At 40.3% G+C, this 14,744-nt stretch overlaps 1 protein-coding gene across 1 annotated transcript; it reads right to left on the reverse strand.

Moving 5' to 3' along the window:
* Positions 1-503: 503 nt before the first annotated feature.
* LOC21411572 (ATP-dependent RNA helicase FAL1) lies at positions 504-14,395 on the reverse strand. The gene is made up of 7 exons (XM_024166981.1): positions 14,213-14,395; positions 14,031-14,079; positions 13,777-13,914; positions 8,035-8,268; positions 1,180-1,219; positions 996-1,093; positions 504-857 (listed from the first exon to the last, which is right to left on the reverse strand). The coding sequence occupies exons 1-7, from the start codon at positions 14,254-14,256 to the stop codon at positions 840-842; spliced, it is 621 nt and encodes a 206-aa protein (XP_024022749.1). The 5' UTR covers positions 14,257-14,395; the 3' UTR covers positions 504-839.
* Between the last annotated feature and the right edge of the window lie 349 nt (positions 14,396-14,744).

Here is a 14,744-nt window from a genome sequence, read left to right on the forward strand (position 1 = left end):
CTGTACTTAAAGTCCATGTCATTGTCTTTAGTAAGTTATCTACAATTTGCACCTTTTGCAATATGACTTCAAGTAACAAGTAAGAGAAAAGTAGATGGTTTGCTATAATTTTGTGTAGACTTATTATTTATGCCATTCTAAATAATTGAGTGACATTATAATTTTTATTTTTTATTTATTAATTGAATGATAATTATTTATTTTTAAGTAAAATGGTATAAATAATATTTTTTTTATCATCTTTAGTGGTATTTCTGGTTTTTCTCCTACAGGAATGCAAGGAATGCCCATATTCTTCCAGGCTCAAAACATTCGCTGCAAGCAACTCGAGAGGCACACAAACAATAATTAGAACTTCTGTTCCCTTTTTTCTTTTTTCTTTTTTTTTTCCCTTAATATAATCAATACTGAATCCTGATGATAAACATCCTGATGATAAACACAACGTTAAGAAGTTTTTCCATGATAACGATATTTCTCTTATTGCAATGCAATTTTGAAGGTCACCACTTAATTATCCCTTCATTTCCTGCCAAATATCTTTTTTCACTAAAAAAGAAGATTTCTGTACCAACATTTATCTGTTCTGCCCAAGTTTCCTTTTTTCCTTTCCTCTCCAAACATCAGTTTATCCAATAATAAACATGCAAAGCGTACCATTTGGAAGCATAAAATACACTATTCTGCATCTGAATTGAACAGGGGGGAAGAAAAACGGTTAGTTACATCTACTCGGAGAGCATTAAATCATAGACAATTTTGTCAACCATCGCCATCAGTATGTGGATCTAAGTGTTCTGACATGTCTTTTTCCGGCTTGTTTCGAAGATCAGATTTCTTCACAGTATCTCATAAATCTGCAAAAATAACGAACAGCAGCTCATTCAGAATGGAGAAGAGAAGTTATTTTTACGAGAAAACTAGTTCCTTGTTCTCGTGGTCATTAGTTAACTGCATTTCCGTCATGCTGCGACATGGAGGGGAAAAAACTTTACATTTATTGGCATCTCAGCTATTACAAGATTGCTGTTCTCTTCAAGGCTTTTGAGCGTCACTACCTCACCCCCAACAACCATATTGATTACAAAGCCATCTGCATAATTACAAGAAATAACTGTGAAACCACAAAATCAGATACTTTGTATAATTAATGAAGGAATAAAGCATTAGAGAAAGAACCTGAGGCCAAACAAGTTGACATCCGTCTCGTGTATGTTTCCTGCTCAACAATGATGTGAAGGAAGCAAGTAAATGGAGATAGAAGAGAAGGTATACAACATGTTTACTGCTAGAGCGTGAATAGTTAATTAGCCACTTGGTGAAGTGCGGGGTGAATAGTACTCATTTTACGAGCTCAGATGCGACTGCTAGGCAAGGTGAAGAGAGACTTCTTAAGATGATTAAAACCTTTATAGGTGGTAGAATTCATGTGCTAACAAAGCCAGTAGGCATTAAAGTGGTTGGATTTCAAGGACGAGGTACGAGCGGGTGTGGTGAAGGAGGCTCTGACAATCCGACCAACTGTTGGGAATTAGTTGGAGAACGGATATGCCCTAGAGAAGGGGTTGGAGAGATGGACGGACTGACTGAGGGAAGTCAGTTGGAGAATGTCCAGTGCCATAGAAGGGGTAAGAAGCCCCAGAGGAGGGAATAAAGAACAAAAAAGTTATTCGGGAATGACAAAAAAGTATGGTTTCCCCTGATAAGCCCCTACTCAGGCAAGTGTATGTTAGGAGGAATAAACAGGGTTAGGAAAGGCTGTCTTTAGCTTGCTGTAGGTGTGGAAGCTTGCTGTGGAAATGTTAGTATTAGTTTAATTAGCTTACTGAGAAAGTTTGTTTGTTAGAGGGAAAGTGTACAAAAGGGGGGGCAAGAGGGATAGCCAGGCATCGGGAAATTAACAGAAATCTTGTACAAATCTTGGAAAGATTCCAAGTAAGGGAGGAAGCAGACCCTCAAAGTTCTGCCGATTGGAGTGTACATTTCTATAATCAATAAAGTCTACCGTGATTCTTTTCTTCTTTCTTTCAGTTCTTTTCTTGATTTTGTTCCAAACGACAGTCTTTATCATTTTGGTATCAGAGCACTTTTCTGGGTGATAATGGCTGCCAGAAAAGCGGAGGAGAAATTTGAGGCGATGGAGAAGGAGATTCATCAAGTTAAGGCTTCAGTGGAAAAGGAATTTGGCGAGGTAAGGGCGGAAATGAGCCAAAGTAGAACGGAAATCAACCATAATATGGCTGAAATGAGCCAGAATGTGTCGGATCTGTGCCGACTGATGGAGGAGCAGATGCAATTGCTTTCTGCGGCGACGACGGCGAATCTGCCGGCGGAGGGATCACGTTTAGGAATCGCGAAGGTTAGGGAAGACGAGATCGGAGTGGTCCAAGGACTAGCTCGTGAAGTTGCTGGACTGGTGGAGGAGGACGGTCGCAACTTAGGAGAAATAGCCGATCCTCAGGTTCTCGGGGAAAGGGAAAAGGGAAAATGACGGGAAGTGGACTGCAGGGAAAACCAGGTCAGAGAAGAGATCGCGCGAGCTAGGGTTTGATTCGCGAACGGAAATCGTTCCGATCTCAATCGAGATGGACGGAATGGCCGACCCAGGGGCGGCGAGACCGGCGACGGCGAACGCAACCTCCGCAATGGGCGGCGCGGTGATTTCCGAATGGGAGGAACTTCCGAGGATGTACGGGACGGTTGCAGTGGCCGAAATGGATAAGGAGAAGGAGGAGTTCATACAGGAAATGAAGGACCTAGACAGAGAGGGGATGGTCGTTTTGAGAGAGGGGATGGTCGTTTTGAGGGGGGACGTTGCGGTGGACATATGGGTAGAGAAGGAAGACGGTATTGGGAGGAAAATGAGGCTGAGGACTCTATGGATTTCATGGGCAAGTATGGGGAGCCGTGGGGAGGTGAGGATTTCTCACAGGTGAGGCGGAAACAATTGGACTACCCGCTGTTCAGTGGCATTGATCCGGATGGTTGGCTGTTTAGAATGAGCCAGTTTTTCTCAATTAACAGGTTCTCGGAGAGGGAAAAATTAATGACTGCAGGAATTGCATTAGAGGGAGATGCACTATCATGGTTTCAATGGCAGAATCAGCGGCGGCCTTTCATCACTTGGACTGATTTCAAGGTGGCTCTCCTGCAACGTTTTCGTTCTTCACAAGAGGGAAATCTGTGTGAACGATTTCTGGCACTTAGACAGACAGGTACGGTGGCTGAATATCGCCGGAATTTTGAGGTATTGGCTGCCCCTTTACAAGAAGTTCCGGAAGAAATCCTTGAAGGCATTTTTGTGAATGGATTGAGGGCTGATATTCGGGCTTAACTGCGCTTACTCAAGCCAGAGGGGCTCTCCGAAATCATGGACATTGCGCAGCGAATCGAAGAGAAAAATCTGTTGCTGCGAAGGGAGATTGGCGGGTCTCGAGTTTGGCGTCCTCAAGCAGCGAGTCTCACATCGAATCTGCCAATGGGAACTCCAGCGAATCAGCCTCAAGGCAGCCCTAGTGTCGAGAGGCCGAAGAAGGATTTTCCATTCTGGAAATTATCCGACTCGGAGTGGCAGGAGAAGAGGATTAGGGGACTATGTTTCCGTTGTGATGAAAAGTTTACTGTTGGGCATCGCTGTAAGAAGAGGGAGTTGCGGATTATGTTAGTTAGTGATGAGGACGAATTTGAAAACGAGGAAATTGAGTTGGATGAGGCAAAGGAGGAGCCCGGGGAATTGCTACGAACGGAGGTGATCAAGTTATCCTTGAACTCCGTAGTGGGGTTGACGACACCAAAAACCATGAAGATAAAGGGGGAGATTGGTCATCGTGAGGTAATTGTTTTAATCGATTCCGGGGCTACACACAACTTTATTTCTCTTACTCTAGTGTCAGAATTAAAATTGTCCATAACTCCTACAACGGGTTTTGGTGTCCAAACGGGCATGGGGGAGTCGGTACAAGTGCAGGGATTGTGTAAAGAAGTGGTGTTGAGCATGCAAGACTTGACCATAATTGAGAATTTCTTGCCACTGGAATTGGGTGGAATAGATGTGATTCTAGGAATGCAATGGCTTGAGACTTTGGGGAGTATGAATGTCAATTGGAAGACTCAAGTTATGAGATTCAAGGTGCACGGGGAGAATGTTGAAGGGGGATGCTAGTCTTACAAGGTCATTGATTTCCCTCAAGGCCATGATGCACACCATTCGTCATGAAGGGCAGGGCATTTACTTGGAAATGAGTCAATTGGGGGTGGAGCAAGGTTGTGATAAGGAAGAGGAGAGCAATGAGCAACTTTGCGTTTTGTTGCAAAAGCATGCGGCAGTTCTTAACATGCCAGCCGGTTTACCTCCTCACAGAGTGAAGGACCACCACATAATTCTTGACAATGGCACCGGTCCGATTAGTGTCCGACCTTACCGATACCCCCATTTTCAAAAAAATGAAATCGAGAAGCTAGTAAGGGAAATGTCGGCGGCTGGAATTATACAGCCGAGTACGAGCCCTTTCTCCAGCCGGTTTTTCTCGTCAAGAAGAAAGATGGCAGTTGGAGATTTTGCATAGATTATAAGGCGCTAAACAAAGCCACGGTCCCAGATAAATTCCCAATTCCGGTGATAGAAGAGTTGTTAGATGAGTTATGCGGAGCCACCATCTTCACCAAATTAGATTTGAAATCAGGATATCACCAAATTCGCATGTGTGACGAGGACATTCCTAAGACTGCTTTTCGCACTCCTAAGGGACACACTGAGTTCCTCGTTATGCCTTTCGGATTAACCAACGCCCCAGCTACATTTCAGTCTTTGATGAATGAAGTATTGAAGCCATTCTTATGCCGCTTTGTGTTGGTTTTCTTTGATGACATCCTGATTTACAGCCGTTCTTCTTGGGAGGACCATTTGGAGTGCTTGGATAGGGTCCTTTCGGTTTTGTAGGCCAACTAGTTGTACGTCAATAAAAAAAATGTCTCTTCGCACAGGAGCAATTGGAATATTTGGGTCATGTGGTCTCTAGGAATGGAGTTTCCGCGGATTCCAGCAAGATACAGGCTATGTTGGATTGGCCTACTCCGCGGTCCATCAAGGAGTTGCGGGGGTTCTTGGGCCTCACAGGTTATTACTGCCGTTTCGTGGAGGGGTATGGACGCATTGCGTGGCCATTGACGCAACAACTTAAGAAGGACGCCTTTCACTGGAATTCTGAGGCTGAGGATGCTTTTCAGCACTTAAAAAGGGCTATGACTGAGATTCCAATGTTGGCCTTGTCAGATTTTTCACAACCTTTCGTGGTGGAATCTGACGCTTCGGGGTTTGGTCTAGGAGCGGTTTTGATGCAACAGCAGCGCCCCATCGCTTACTTTAGACAAGTCCTTTCGGCGCGCGCTCGCGCCAAATCGGTCTATGAGCGGAAACTGATGGCCATTGTGTTAGCCATTCAGAAATGGCGACCTTACTTGTTAGGAAGACGCTTTGTGGTGCGTACCGATCAGAAAAGTTTGAAGTTCTTATTGGAACAGTGCTTGGTAATTGTGGAGCATCAAAGATGGTTATGTAAATTGCTTGGCTATGATTTCGAGATTCAATACAAACCGGGTCTAGAAAATAGGGTGGCTGATGCCCTATCAAGACAGCAAATGGGGCTTGCTTTAATGGTCATGACAACTCCAATGGTGCTCGATATTAAGGAGTTGCAGCGGCAGGTTAAGGCAGATCCGGGGCTCAGTAAAACCGTGAAAGAGTTGTTGGCTGGCTCTCCTTCTTCGGCGGGGTTTTCTCTTCAAAGGGAGCACTATACAAGAGCAGGTTGGTCATTCCTCCAAAATCTCCTCTTATTCCGACCCTGTTATGTGAGTTTCATAGTAGTAAGCTAGGCAGGCATTCGGGGGTCTTTAAGACTTACAAGCGGTTGGCAATGGAGTTTTACTGGAGGGGTATGCGTAAGGATGTCGAGTCTTTTGTGGCTGCTTGTGCCGTCTATCAACAACATAAGTCGTCGACGTTATCGCCGGCCGGGTTGTTGCAGCCTTTGCCTATACCCAATCGGGTTTGGGATGATATTTCCATGGACTTTATTGAGGGATTACCTAAATCTGCGAGCTCTAATTCGATCTTGGTTGTCGTTGACCGCCTCAGTAAGTATGGTCACTTCATTGGCCTTAAACACCCGTTCTCGGCCAACACCATGGCTGCTTCATTTGTCCAAGACATAGTGCGCCTACATGGATTTCCGCGGAGTATCATCTCCGATCAAAACAAGGTTTTTATGAGCCATTTTTTAAAGGAACTTTTCCGATTGCAGGGCACTACTTTATACCGGAGTACGGCGTACCATCCACAGACGGATGGACAAACGGAGGTCGTCAACCGTTGTTTGGAGGCCTACTTGCGTTGTTTTGTCTCTGGCCAACCTAGGTAGTGGTTTACACATCTTTCGTGGGCGGAATATTGGTACAATACGAGCTTTCATGTTTCGGCTGCCATGACGCCTTTCAAAGCTCTCTATGGACAGGATCCTCCGCAGTTGGTGCCTTATGAGGCCGGTTCTACGACTACATCAGAGTTGGAGCGGCAACTATGCGATCGAGATGCGCTGTTGGCGGAATTGAAGGACCATTTAGGTCGCGCTCAACAGTCTATGCGAGACCATGCCAACAAGAAGCGCCGTTCTGTGACATTTGAGGTGGGTGACATGGTTTATTTGAAGCTCCAGCCGTATTGTCATCGAGCGTTGGCGCGTGTGGTAAATGAAAAGCTTGCTCCTCGCTATTATGGGCCGTTTCCAATCCTCACTCGAGTTGGTCCAGTGGCGTATCAGCTGCAACTTTCTTCTCACGCTCGGATTCACCCGGTCTTTCATGTGTCCCGCTTGAAGAAGGCGCTAGGTCCTGTGGATATTCCTTAATCTTTGCCTCCAATCTTGTCGGAAGATTTGACGTTGCAAGTGGAACCCGCTCAGGTCCTGGATACACATTTTTCCCCTGCCACAGGTTCCTTGGAGGTTTTGATTAAATGGCGCCATCTTCTTGACTTTGAATCTTCATGGGAGCTGTTTGAGGTGATTCAGTGCCAGTTTCCTGCCTTCCACCTTGAGGACAAGGTGACTTTTTTGAGGGGGGGGGGGTGTAATTGATAAGCCCCTACTCAGGCAAGTGTATGTTAGGAGGAATAAACAGGATTAGGAAAGGTTGTCTTTAGCTTGCTGTAGGTGTTGGAAGCTTGTTGTGGAAGTGTTAGTATTAGTTTAGTTAGCTTACTGAGAAAGTTTGTTTGTTAGAGGGAAAGTGTATAAAAGGGGGGGCAAGAGGGATAGACAGGCATCGGGAAATTAACAGAAATCTTGTACAAATCTTGGAAAGATTCCAAGTAAGGGAGGAAGCAGACCCTCGAAGTTCTACCGATTGAAGTGTACATTTCTACAATCAATAAAGTCTACCGTGATTCTTTTCTTCTTTCTTTCAGTTCTTTTCTTGATTTTGTTCCAAATGACAGTCTTTATCATCCCCTTCTTGTTGTGAGTCGAGAAGTTTGTTCAATAAGTGGATTGTGGAAAACAATGTTGTGGTTAAAAATAAATAAAAAGTTCTGCCAAAGTCCCAGAGAAATTATGAAATGCTCTAAAGTGTGCACAGGGTTTAACACAATCTAATAAACGGTTGAATTAATAAAATCAGACACTGAATAAGCAGTGTAACCCTTGCTAGTTGCAACAAAAGATAAACTACCAAAGAATAAACTGCATATGAGCTTTGTCTACATTCTTTTCAGCTACTCATGAGAAGTAAAGTCTTTAAGATTTTTTCACACAACTGCAAATATGTTTTTGTAGATCGCAAAGGCAAATTCCGCCAATTTTTTCTCCATCGAACAGAGAATCTCTAGGGGCACATGGCTATTGAGTCTTAAACACACTAGTTGAAAAAGTCTAATCGGCAACAATAGAAAATCGGATGCAAAAGAGTAAAACACACTAGTAGACATGAACACAAGCAATATAACACATACAAGTCATAAAGGAAGAATAGGATCTCCACCTTCTTTGTTGGTAACTCAAAATTTATTAGAACATGAGCAGCAATAGGTGCCTCCCCAGAAGAAATAAGAGGAAGGCATGCATCCGTTACGACAATCATATGAGTTTTTTGTTCATCTTTGCCAATATCACAGTCCGCTCCTGATTCGGCACTAACTTTTTGGTTCCACCTTGTCGTTGCTTGCCGGAAGTTCTCTAGAACCGATGCACGATCTGCTTCTGGAAGGTCACTGTACTGGCACACACACACACACACACAAAACAAAAACAAAAAACAACGCATGTGCCTTAGAACACACTGTAGTGCTAGGAAAAAACAAGTCCAGTACATATATGTTGGGAATAGTGTCCTAAAAGCATAATATGTAATAAGATGTTTATTATTTAATTAATAAAAGAGTTTATTCATCATTTTATGTGCATATATTTATGAATATTTTATGAATATCAAATGAAAATTCCGTGATTATTTATGTAACCTTAAACACAGTATATAAGTGTTATATATAAGAGGATAGTGTTTAAGGATAATAATCAAAAACATTGTTCATAATGAATTTAATTAAAGTTCAGAATCTTTAATTAAAACATTATTAATACATGTCATTCTCATTTAGAATGGAACGGTGCTATCCGCACTGTTAATATGGTGAGATATTGAATGAGTGTATTTCGCATAATGAGATTGTGTGAAACAATGACACATACACAATATGAATTTCTAATAATTTCCGTTAAAGCATAGAAATTCTAATTGAGTCTACCGATGGTCATATATAGAATGATCTTAATCATGAATTCTTAACAAACTCCTATTTATGGATTTATGTCTTTTGATTTACTCGGTACGGATTCCGAGACCCTGAATCCTATTCCTTATATTTTGGAGATATGATGAAATATGTAGCTGAGAATGTTATTATACGAAATGGAATCTATTCCTTCTTGAGAAAGAAGTAGATAAATAAGGGGTTGTTCTTTTGGAGTGTAATTTGAGTGTAGTTTTTGAGTTGAATTTGAGTTATAACTTGAGTTGAAGTTGTAACTTGAATAAAGTTGAGTAAAATTGAATAAAGTTAAAACTTAAAAGAACATGAACTTGAATAAAGTTAGAACTCGAGTTATCTTTTTTTGAGTTTTTTAGACAAAAGAACAACCCCTAATTCTCTTGAGTGTTGATTCGGTACTTGGATTAGTAAGAGCGCTCTGATTCATGAATGTGTTTTATGAATCACTATCCATTAGAGAATCAATGGTACTCAAGGATGAAGATATAATTAGAGAGGTTAACGGATTCTACCTGACTCTAATTATGAATTATTTATGAAGGATTGATCTATATGTAATGACTACATCAAATGGACACTTCACAGTTTAGAAGTAATTAATGTCTATAATTTTGAGAGTTCAATTCCAAGTTTATAGTGGAGTAACTATTGGAATTAATATAATTAATTAATTAATTAAAGTGTTTAATTAATTATTAATTTTATTAGAGCTCGGGATTATAGGTCCATAAGTCCCCGCGTCGTCCTTGTAATTCTACCAGACACAAAGAACAAAATGAAAATTTTAGAATTATGGAATTCTAAAATTAAATGCTCGAAAAATAATTAATTGAGAATTAATTATTATTTAAATAATGTGATTATTTAAATTTGAATTGTGAACATAATTTAAATTTATCCTTTTAAACTTATTTGATAAGTTATTCAATTTAGAATTCAAATTAATTTAAGTTTGACTTAAATTCGAATTTGAATTTGAATTAAAATTGGACTATAGGATAAAAGATGAATTCACTTCCTTCCTTATCCAGTTTTGGCGCCACACACAGGGTTAGAAAATCCTAGGGGTGGCCGGCCACTTTAGGGATAAGTAGAGGAGATTTTGTTGTTTCAAATTCAAATAGGAGATAGAGATTTGATTCTGTTTTGAAGTTTGACTTCTACTCTTTAAATATGATAATGATAGAAAATTGTGAACACAATTTTTAAAAGCAATTTTTTCTGCCCTAAGAGTTGGTGGCCGAATTTTCTCAAAGAAAAAAAGAGAGGAAAATTTTTCTCTCAAAAAAAAATTCAACATCGTGCATGCGTTGGTGTTTGTGAAAATTCGAGTGTTTCTGAAACATGTTTTGTCTCACGTGTACCCACATACACGTCTACGTGGAATCAAAAAATCGACGTGAAAAACTTTGATCTTCTAAACACAAAGCTTGGAGCAAGGACTGTTCGTGGACAAAGAACTCAAGTTATCATCCGAGTCGGCTTCCAGATATTTTTCCTGAATGAGTTCTTGATATATATAAATTAATGTGATTAATTTATTCGTGCATAAATTAATATAATCTATAGAGTATCTCAAAAATTTTTCTGAAATTTTTGTTATACACGATCCGCCTCCCCGTCACGCTTCCGCATCCGAATTCGATTCGGTTTCCAACAATATAAACATAGGGTGCTGGTGTCCAGGCCTTAAGCAAGTTACTACTTGTAGAATTCAAAATTAGACCAAAAAAGAGAAACATATAACATCCGATTATCCGAACCAATTAAAAAAACCCAGTATTCAATTCATTAGGCAACGGCTGAATCAATTATAACAAGCTCAAAGTAATGTCATTCACAGAAATGTTGATTGTTGACCATGGGCACAAAAAGTCGAACTTTTGACAATCCTAATACAAAAGGTTTTGAATGTCAATACCCATAGTAAAATTTGTTGGAATTGTTGTCGGCCATACTAGTCCTCGTCAATGTAACATCATTTGTATATTTGTGTAGCACTCATTTTGTTCAAGTGCAACACTAGATAAAATGTAATCTTCTGCCATGTTATATTACACTTTGCTCAGTATTATTGTGTTACACAAAGAAGTTACAATTTTATAAGAAAAAATGTTACACTTACCGTACCATACGGTTGCCGAACTTAAGATAATGCCAAAATTTGTAATGGCCCCCTAAAGAAATGAGTCAGAATCATTTATTATGATAATTAAACCATATTTCTGATATTTGTTTTATTAGCCCTTTTTTATTTTGTGATTTTTCTGTTATGCCAGCTGTGTAAGTAAGAAAGTTTGTTAGCTAACAAATTTAGAAGCAGTGCCTCTATATGTAATTGGGTTGCTCCCCTTTTCATCGTAAGAAATGAGAATGTTTATACTCACCTCCGCACCTTTGGCTGTTTATGTTATGGTTCGACTCTTCCCAATCACCGCACAAAGTTTGTCCCTCGGGCTCGTGCCTCAGTTTTCCTTGGTTACCCTTTTGATTAATAAAGGTTACAAATTACTCAATTTAGAGAGCAACAAAACTTACATTTCCCGTAATGTGATGTTTTATGAATCCATCTTTCCTTTTGCTAATTCCCCACCCGGTCCTGCTCTCCATGACTTCTTCACTGACCGAGTGCTTCTCACACCCCTTCCTTCCTCTCCTGAATCTCTTCCCTCCCCTAACTCATCTTCCTCTTCTATCCAAGCTACGTCTCCTCCTCCTACTGCCACTGTTCTTCCTCCCTCAATTCCTACCTGCCGACCACAACGACTCACCAAACCACCCTCTTATCTGTCTGATTATCATTGTTCCTTAGTTACACAGTCATCTTCCTCTTCCTCTTCCGTTCTCAGTCCATCCCACTCTACTTCTCATCCAATATCCTCCTTTCTTAGTTATCACAAGTTGTCCCAGCCATACCGGACCTATGTCTTGTCTCTCTCATCCCATACCGAACCAAAATCTTTCTCTCAAGCCGTTGAGTCTCATATGTGGCGTGACGCAATGAATGTTGAGTTGCAGGCTTTGGAAAGCAACAACACCTGGTCTATCGTGCCTCTTCCTCATGGCAAACACCCGGTGGGTTGCAAATGGGTGTACAAGACCAAGTTTCACGTTGATGGAACTGTTGAAAGGCATAAAGCCCGTCTCGTTGCGAAAGGTTACACACAACAGCATGGCATTGACTTCCTGGACACATTCTCACCTGTCGCAAAGCTTGTTACAGTCAAAGTTTTGCTTCCTTTAGTTGTTGTTTTTGGCTAGTCTCTTACTCAGCTTGATGTGACAAACGCATTCCTCTATGGAGACCTCACTGAAGAAGTTTATATGACCCTTCCACCTGGCTATGTTGGTGGAAAGGGAGAGATCTTACCTCATAATGTGGTTTGCAGGCTCCATAAATCAATCTATGGCTTGAAGCAAGCGTCTCGACAATGGTTTCACAAGTTCTCAAGTGTTCTACAATCAGAAGGGTTCACACAATCGGATTGTGACCATTCCTTATTCACCAAATCTCATGGTGATTCCTTCTTGGCTCTCTTGGTGTATGTTGACAACATTATAATAGCAAGCAATGATCAAACTGCTGTGGATACTCTAAAGGCAGCCCTCAATAGACAGTTCAAGATGAAGGACTTGGGGGCACTAAGGTATTTTTTGGGTTTCGAGGTTGCTAGATCCGCTGTTGGTATTTCTCTTTGTCAAAGAAAATATGCTCTAGAGTTGCTATCCGAAGCAGGATATTTGGGTTGCAAACCTGTTTCCGTCCCTATGGAACCCAATTTGAAAATCTCACAATCTAATGGTGACTTACTTGAGGACCCTACAAGCTACCAAAGATTAATTAGAAAGCTAATATATCTCACCATCACACATCATGATCTTAGCTATTATGTAAACCGTCTCAGTCAATTTCTAGCAGCTCCACGCACTGTGCATCTTCGAGCAACTATGTGGATTTTGCAATACATCAAGAGAACTCCTAGTCAGGGACTTTTCTTCCCTTCGACTTCAACTATACAGCTCAAGGCCTTTTCAGATGCGGATTGGGGTACTTGTCCAGACACTCGACACTCCCTTAGGCTTTTGTATTTTCCTTGGATCCTCTCTCATTTCTTGGAAATCTAATAAGCAACAAGTGGTCTCTCGCTCTTCTGCGGAAGCTGAGTACCGATCCATGGCCAACACCACTTGTGAGATTGTTTGGTTGCTTGGTTTGCTTAAGGATTGAAAGTTGATCACCAGGGACTAGCTCTCCTTTACTGTGACAATCAAGCTGCCCTTCACATTGCTGCCAACCTGGTCTATCATGAGCGTACCAAACACATCAAGATCGATTGTCATTTTGTGCGAGAAAAGATCCAAGATGGAGTCTTAAAAAACCATGCATGTTTCAACTCACAATTAGTTTGCAGATCTTCTTACTAAAGCTCTTCATCCTACTCAGTTTCAGCTTCTTTTAAGCAAGATGGGAATTCATAATTTGTACTCTCCATCTTGAGGGGAAGTGTTAAGATAATTAAACCATATTTCTGATATTTGTTTTATTAGCCCTTTTTTATTTTGTGATTTTTCTGTTATGCCAGCTGTATAGGTAAGAAAGTTTGTTAGCTAACAAACTCAGAGGCACTGCCTCTATATGTAATTGGGTTGTTCCCTTTTCATCGTAAGAAATGAGAATGTTTCTTCTCCTTTCCATTCTATTTTCATAATATCATTGTCCAATATACAATTTACCCAATTGAATCCCAGTTCCTCATCAAAAGACTAGAAGGTTATCCCACCATCTAACTTATATCTATCTATCGATATATCTATATATACATATATATATATATATGTATATGTAACTAATTTTGTTGATTCCAGGCCAAAAAAAAAAAAAAAAAACTAATTTTGTCCAAATAGTGAAGGAAATTATTAAGAATCAGAAGACTGGTATAGAAGAGCAAAAATACCAAAGGGGCCAAAGAGATGAAGGGGAGACCGGAGACGGCGGAACAAACAGCGTCGAGCTCGTCACGTGAGCTGCACGTGACCACCATTGGCAGGCCTGGACGGTCCCCCGCCATGCCCAGCAAGTCCAGCAACGTCACCTGCAAATTGCAAAATCCCCATATCCCCTTTGAATTTAAAACAAAAAAAAATTAAAAATTAAAAACGAAATTAAAAAGAAATAAAATTTTGAATGTGGAAATTGAAATTTGTGGACCATCTTGTATTGGAGCCTGTCGACGGCAACATAGAAGTGGCGTTGTTGACTGCAAGGAAGCATAAGTTTTTGTTTATATTAATAAGTAAATTAAAAACAAAAACAAAAACAAAAACAAAAGAAGAAGAAAGAAGGATTGGAATGAATAATAAAGGAGTTGGGTAAACAAGAAAGAAAAGAACCTGAAATGGGAAAGAGACGGAGATTCAACAGCATCTATGGCCATATTTCAATTCAGATTCCCTGCAAGTTTCAGCAACAACCTTTTTTTTTTTTCTTTTTTTAAGGGGTGAGACGAAAATGGTTGAAAATGAGATTATGGCTTGAAGAGAGAGAGAGAAGAAAGAACAGCTAACTGACATGTGGTTTCGTTATTGTTAATGCTTTAGACAGTTTTTTAATTTTTTTGCTTTATGTCGTTATTGTCAATGCTTTATGTCGTTTTTAAAAATTTAACAGCTCCGTCTCCTCCCCTTTTTTAAAAAAATTTTAACTTCAATCATTTTTTTCCAACTCTATTATTATTTACGTCACTGAAAGATAACTTATAAACTAATGATATAGTATAAATAAACTAGTCTTACATAATTGTTTTTTAAAATTTTCTTTTTTTTTTCCTTATTAGTTCATGAGTTTCATGTTATGTTTTTCTTTTGAAGTTTACCGCATTTTCTTGGACAACTAAGGGGTTGTTCTATTATATTTTTGAGTTAG

Source organism: Morus notabilis, unplaced genomic scaffold (genome assembly GCF_000414095.1).
Source record: "Morus notabilis unplaced genomic scaffold, ASM41409v2 Scaffold292, whole genome shotgun sequence".
Taxonomy (NCBI): Eukaryota; Viridiplantae; Streptophyta; class Magnoliopsida; order Rosales; family Moraceae; genus Morus; species Morus notabilis.

Excerpts from the sequence above, each read along its gene's own strand:
- LOC21411572 (XM_024166981.1), bottom strand. The coding sequence starts at position 14,256 with ATGGCCATAGATGCTGTTGAATCTCCGTCTCTTTCCCATTTCAG. Across the intron at positions 13,915-14,030 it reads ACAGGCTCCAATACAAGATG|GTGACGTTGCTGGACTTGCT; the intron begins GTCCACAAATTT and ends TGCAATTTGCAG. Across the intron at positions 1,220-8,034 it reads TTGAGTTACCAACAAAGAAG|GAAACATACACGAGACGGAT; the intron begins GTGGAGATCCTA and ends ATTGTTGAGCAG.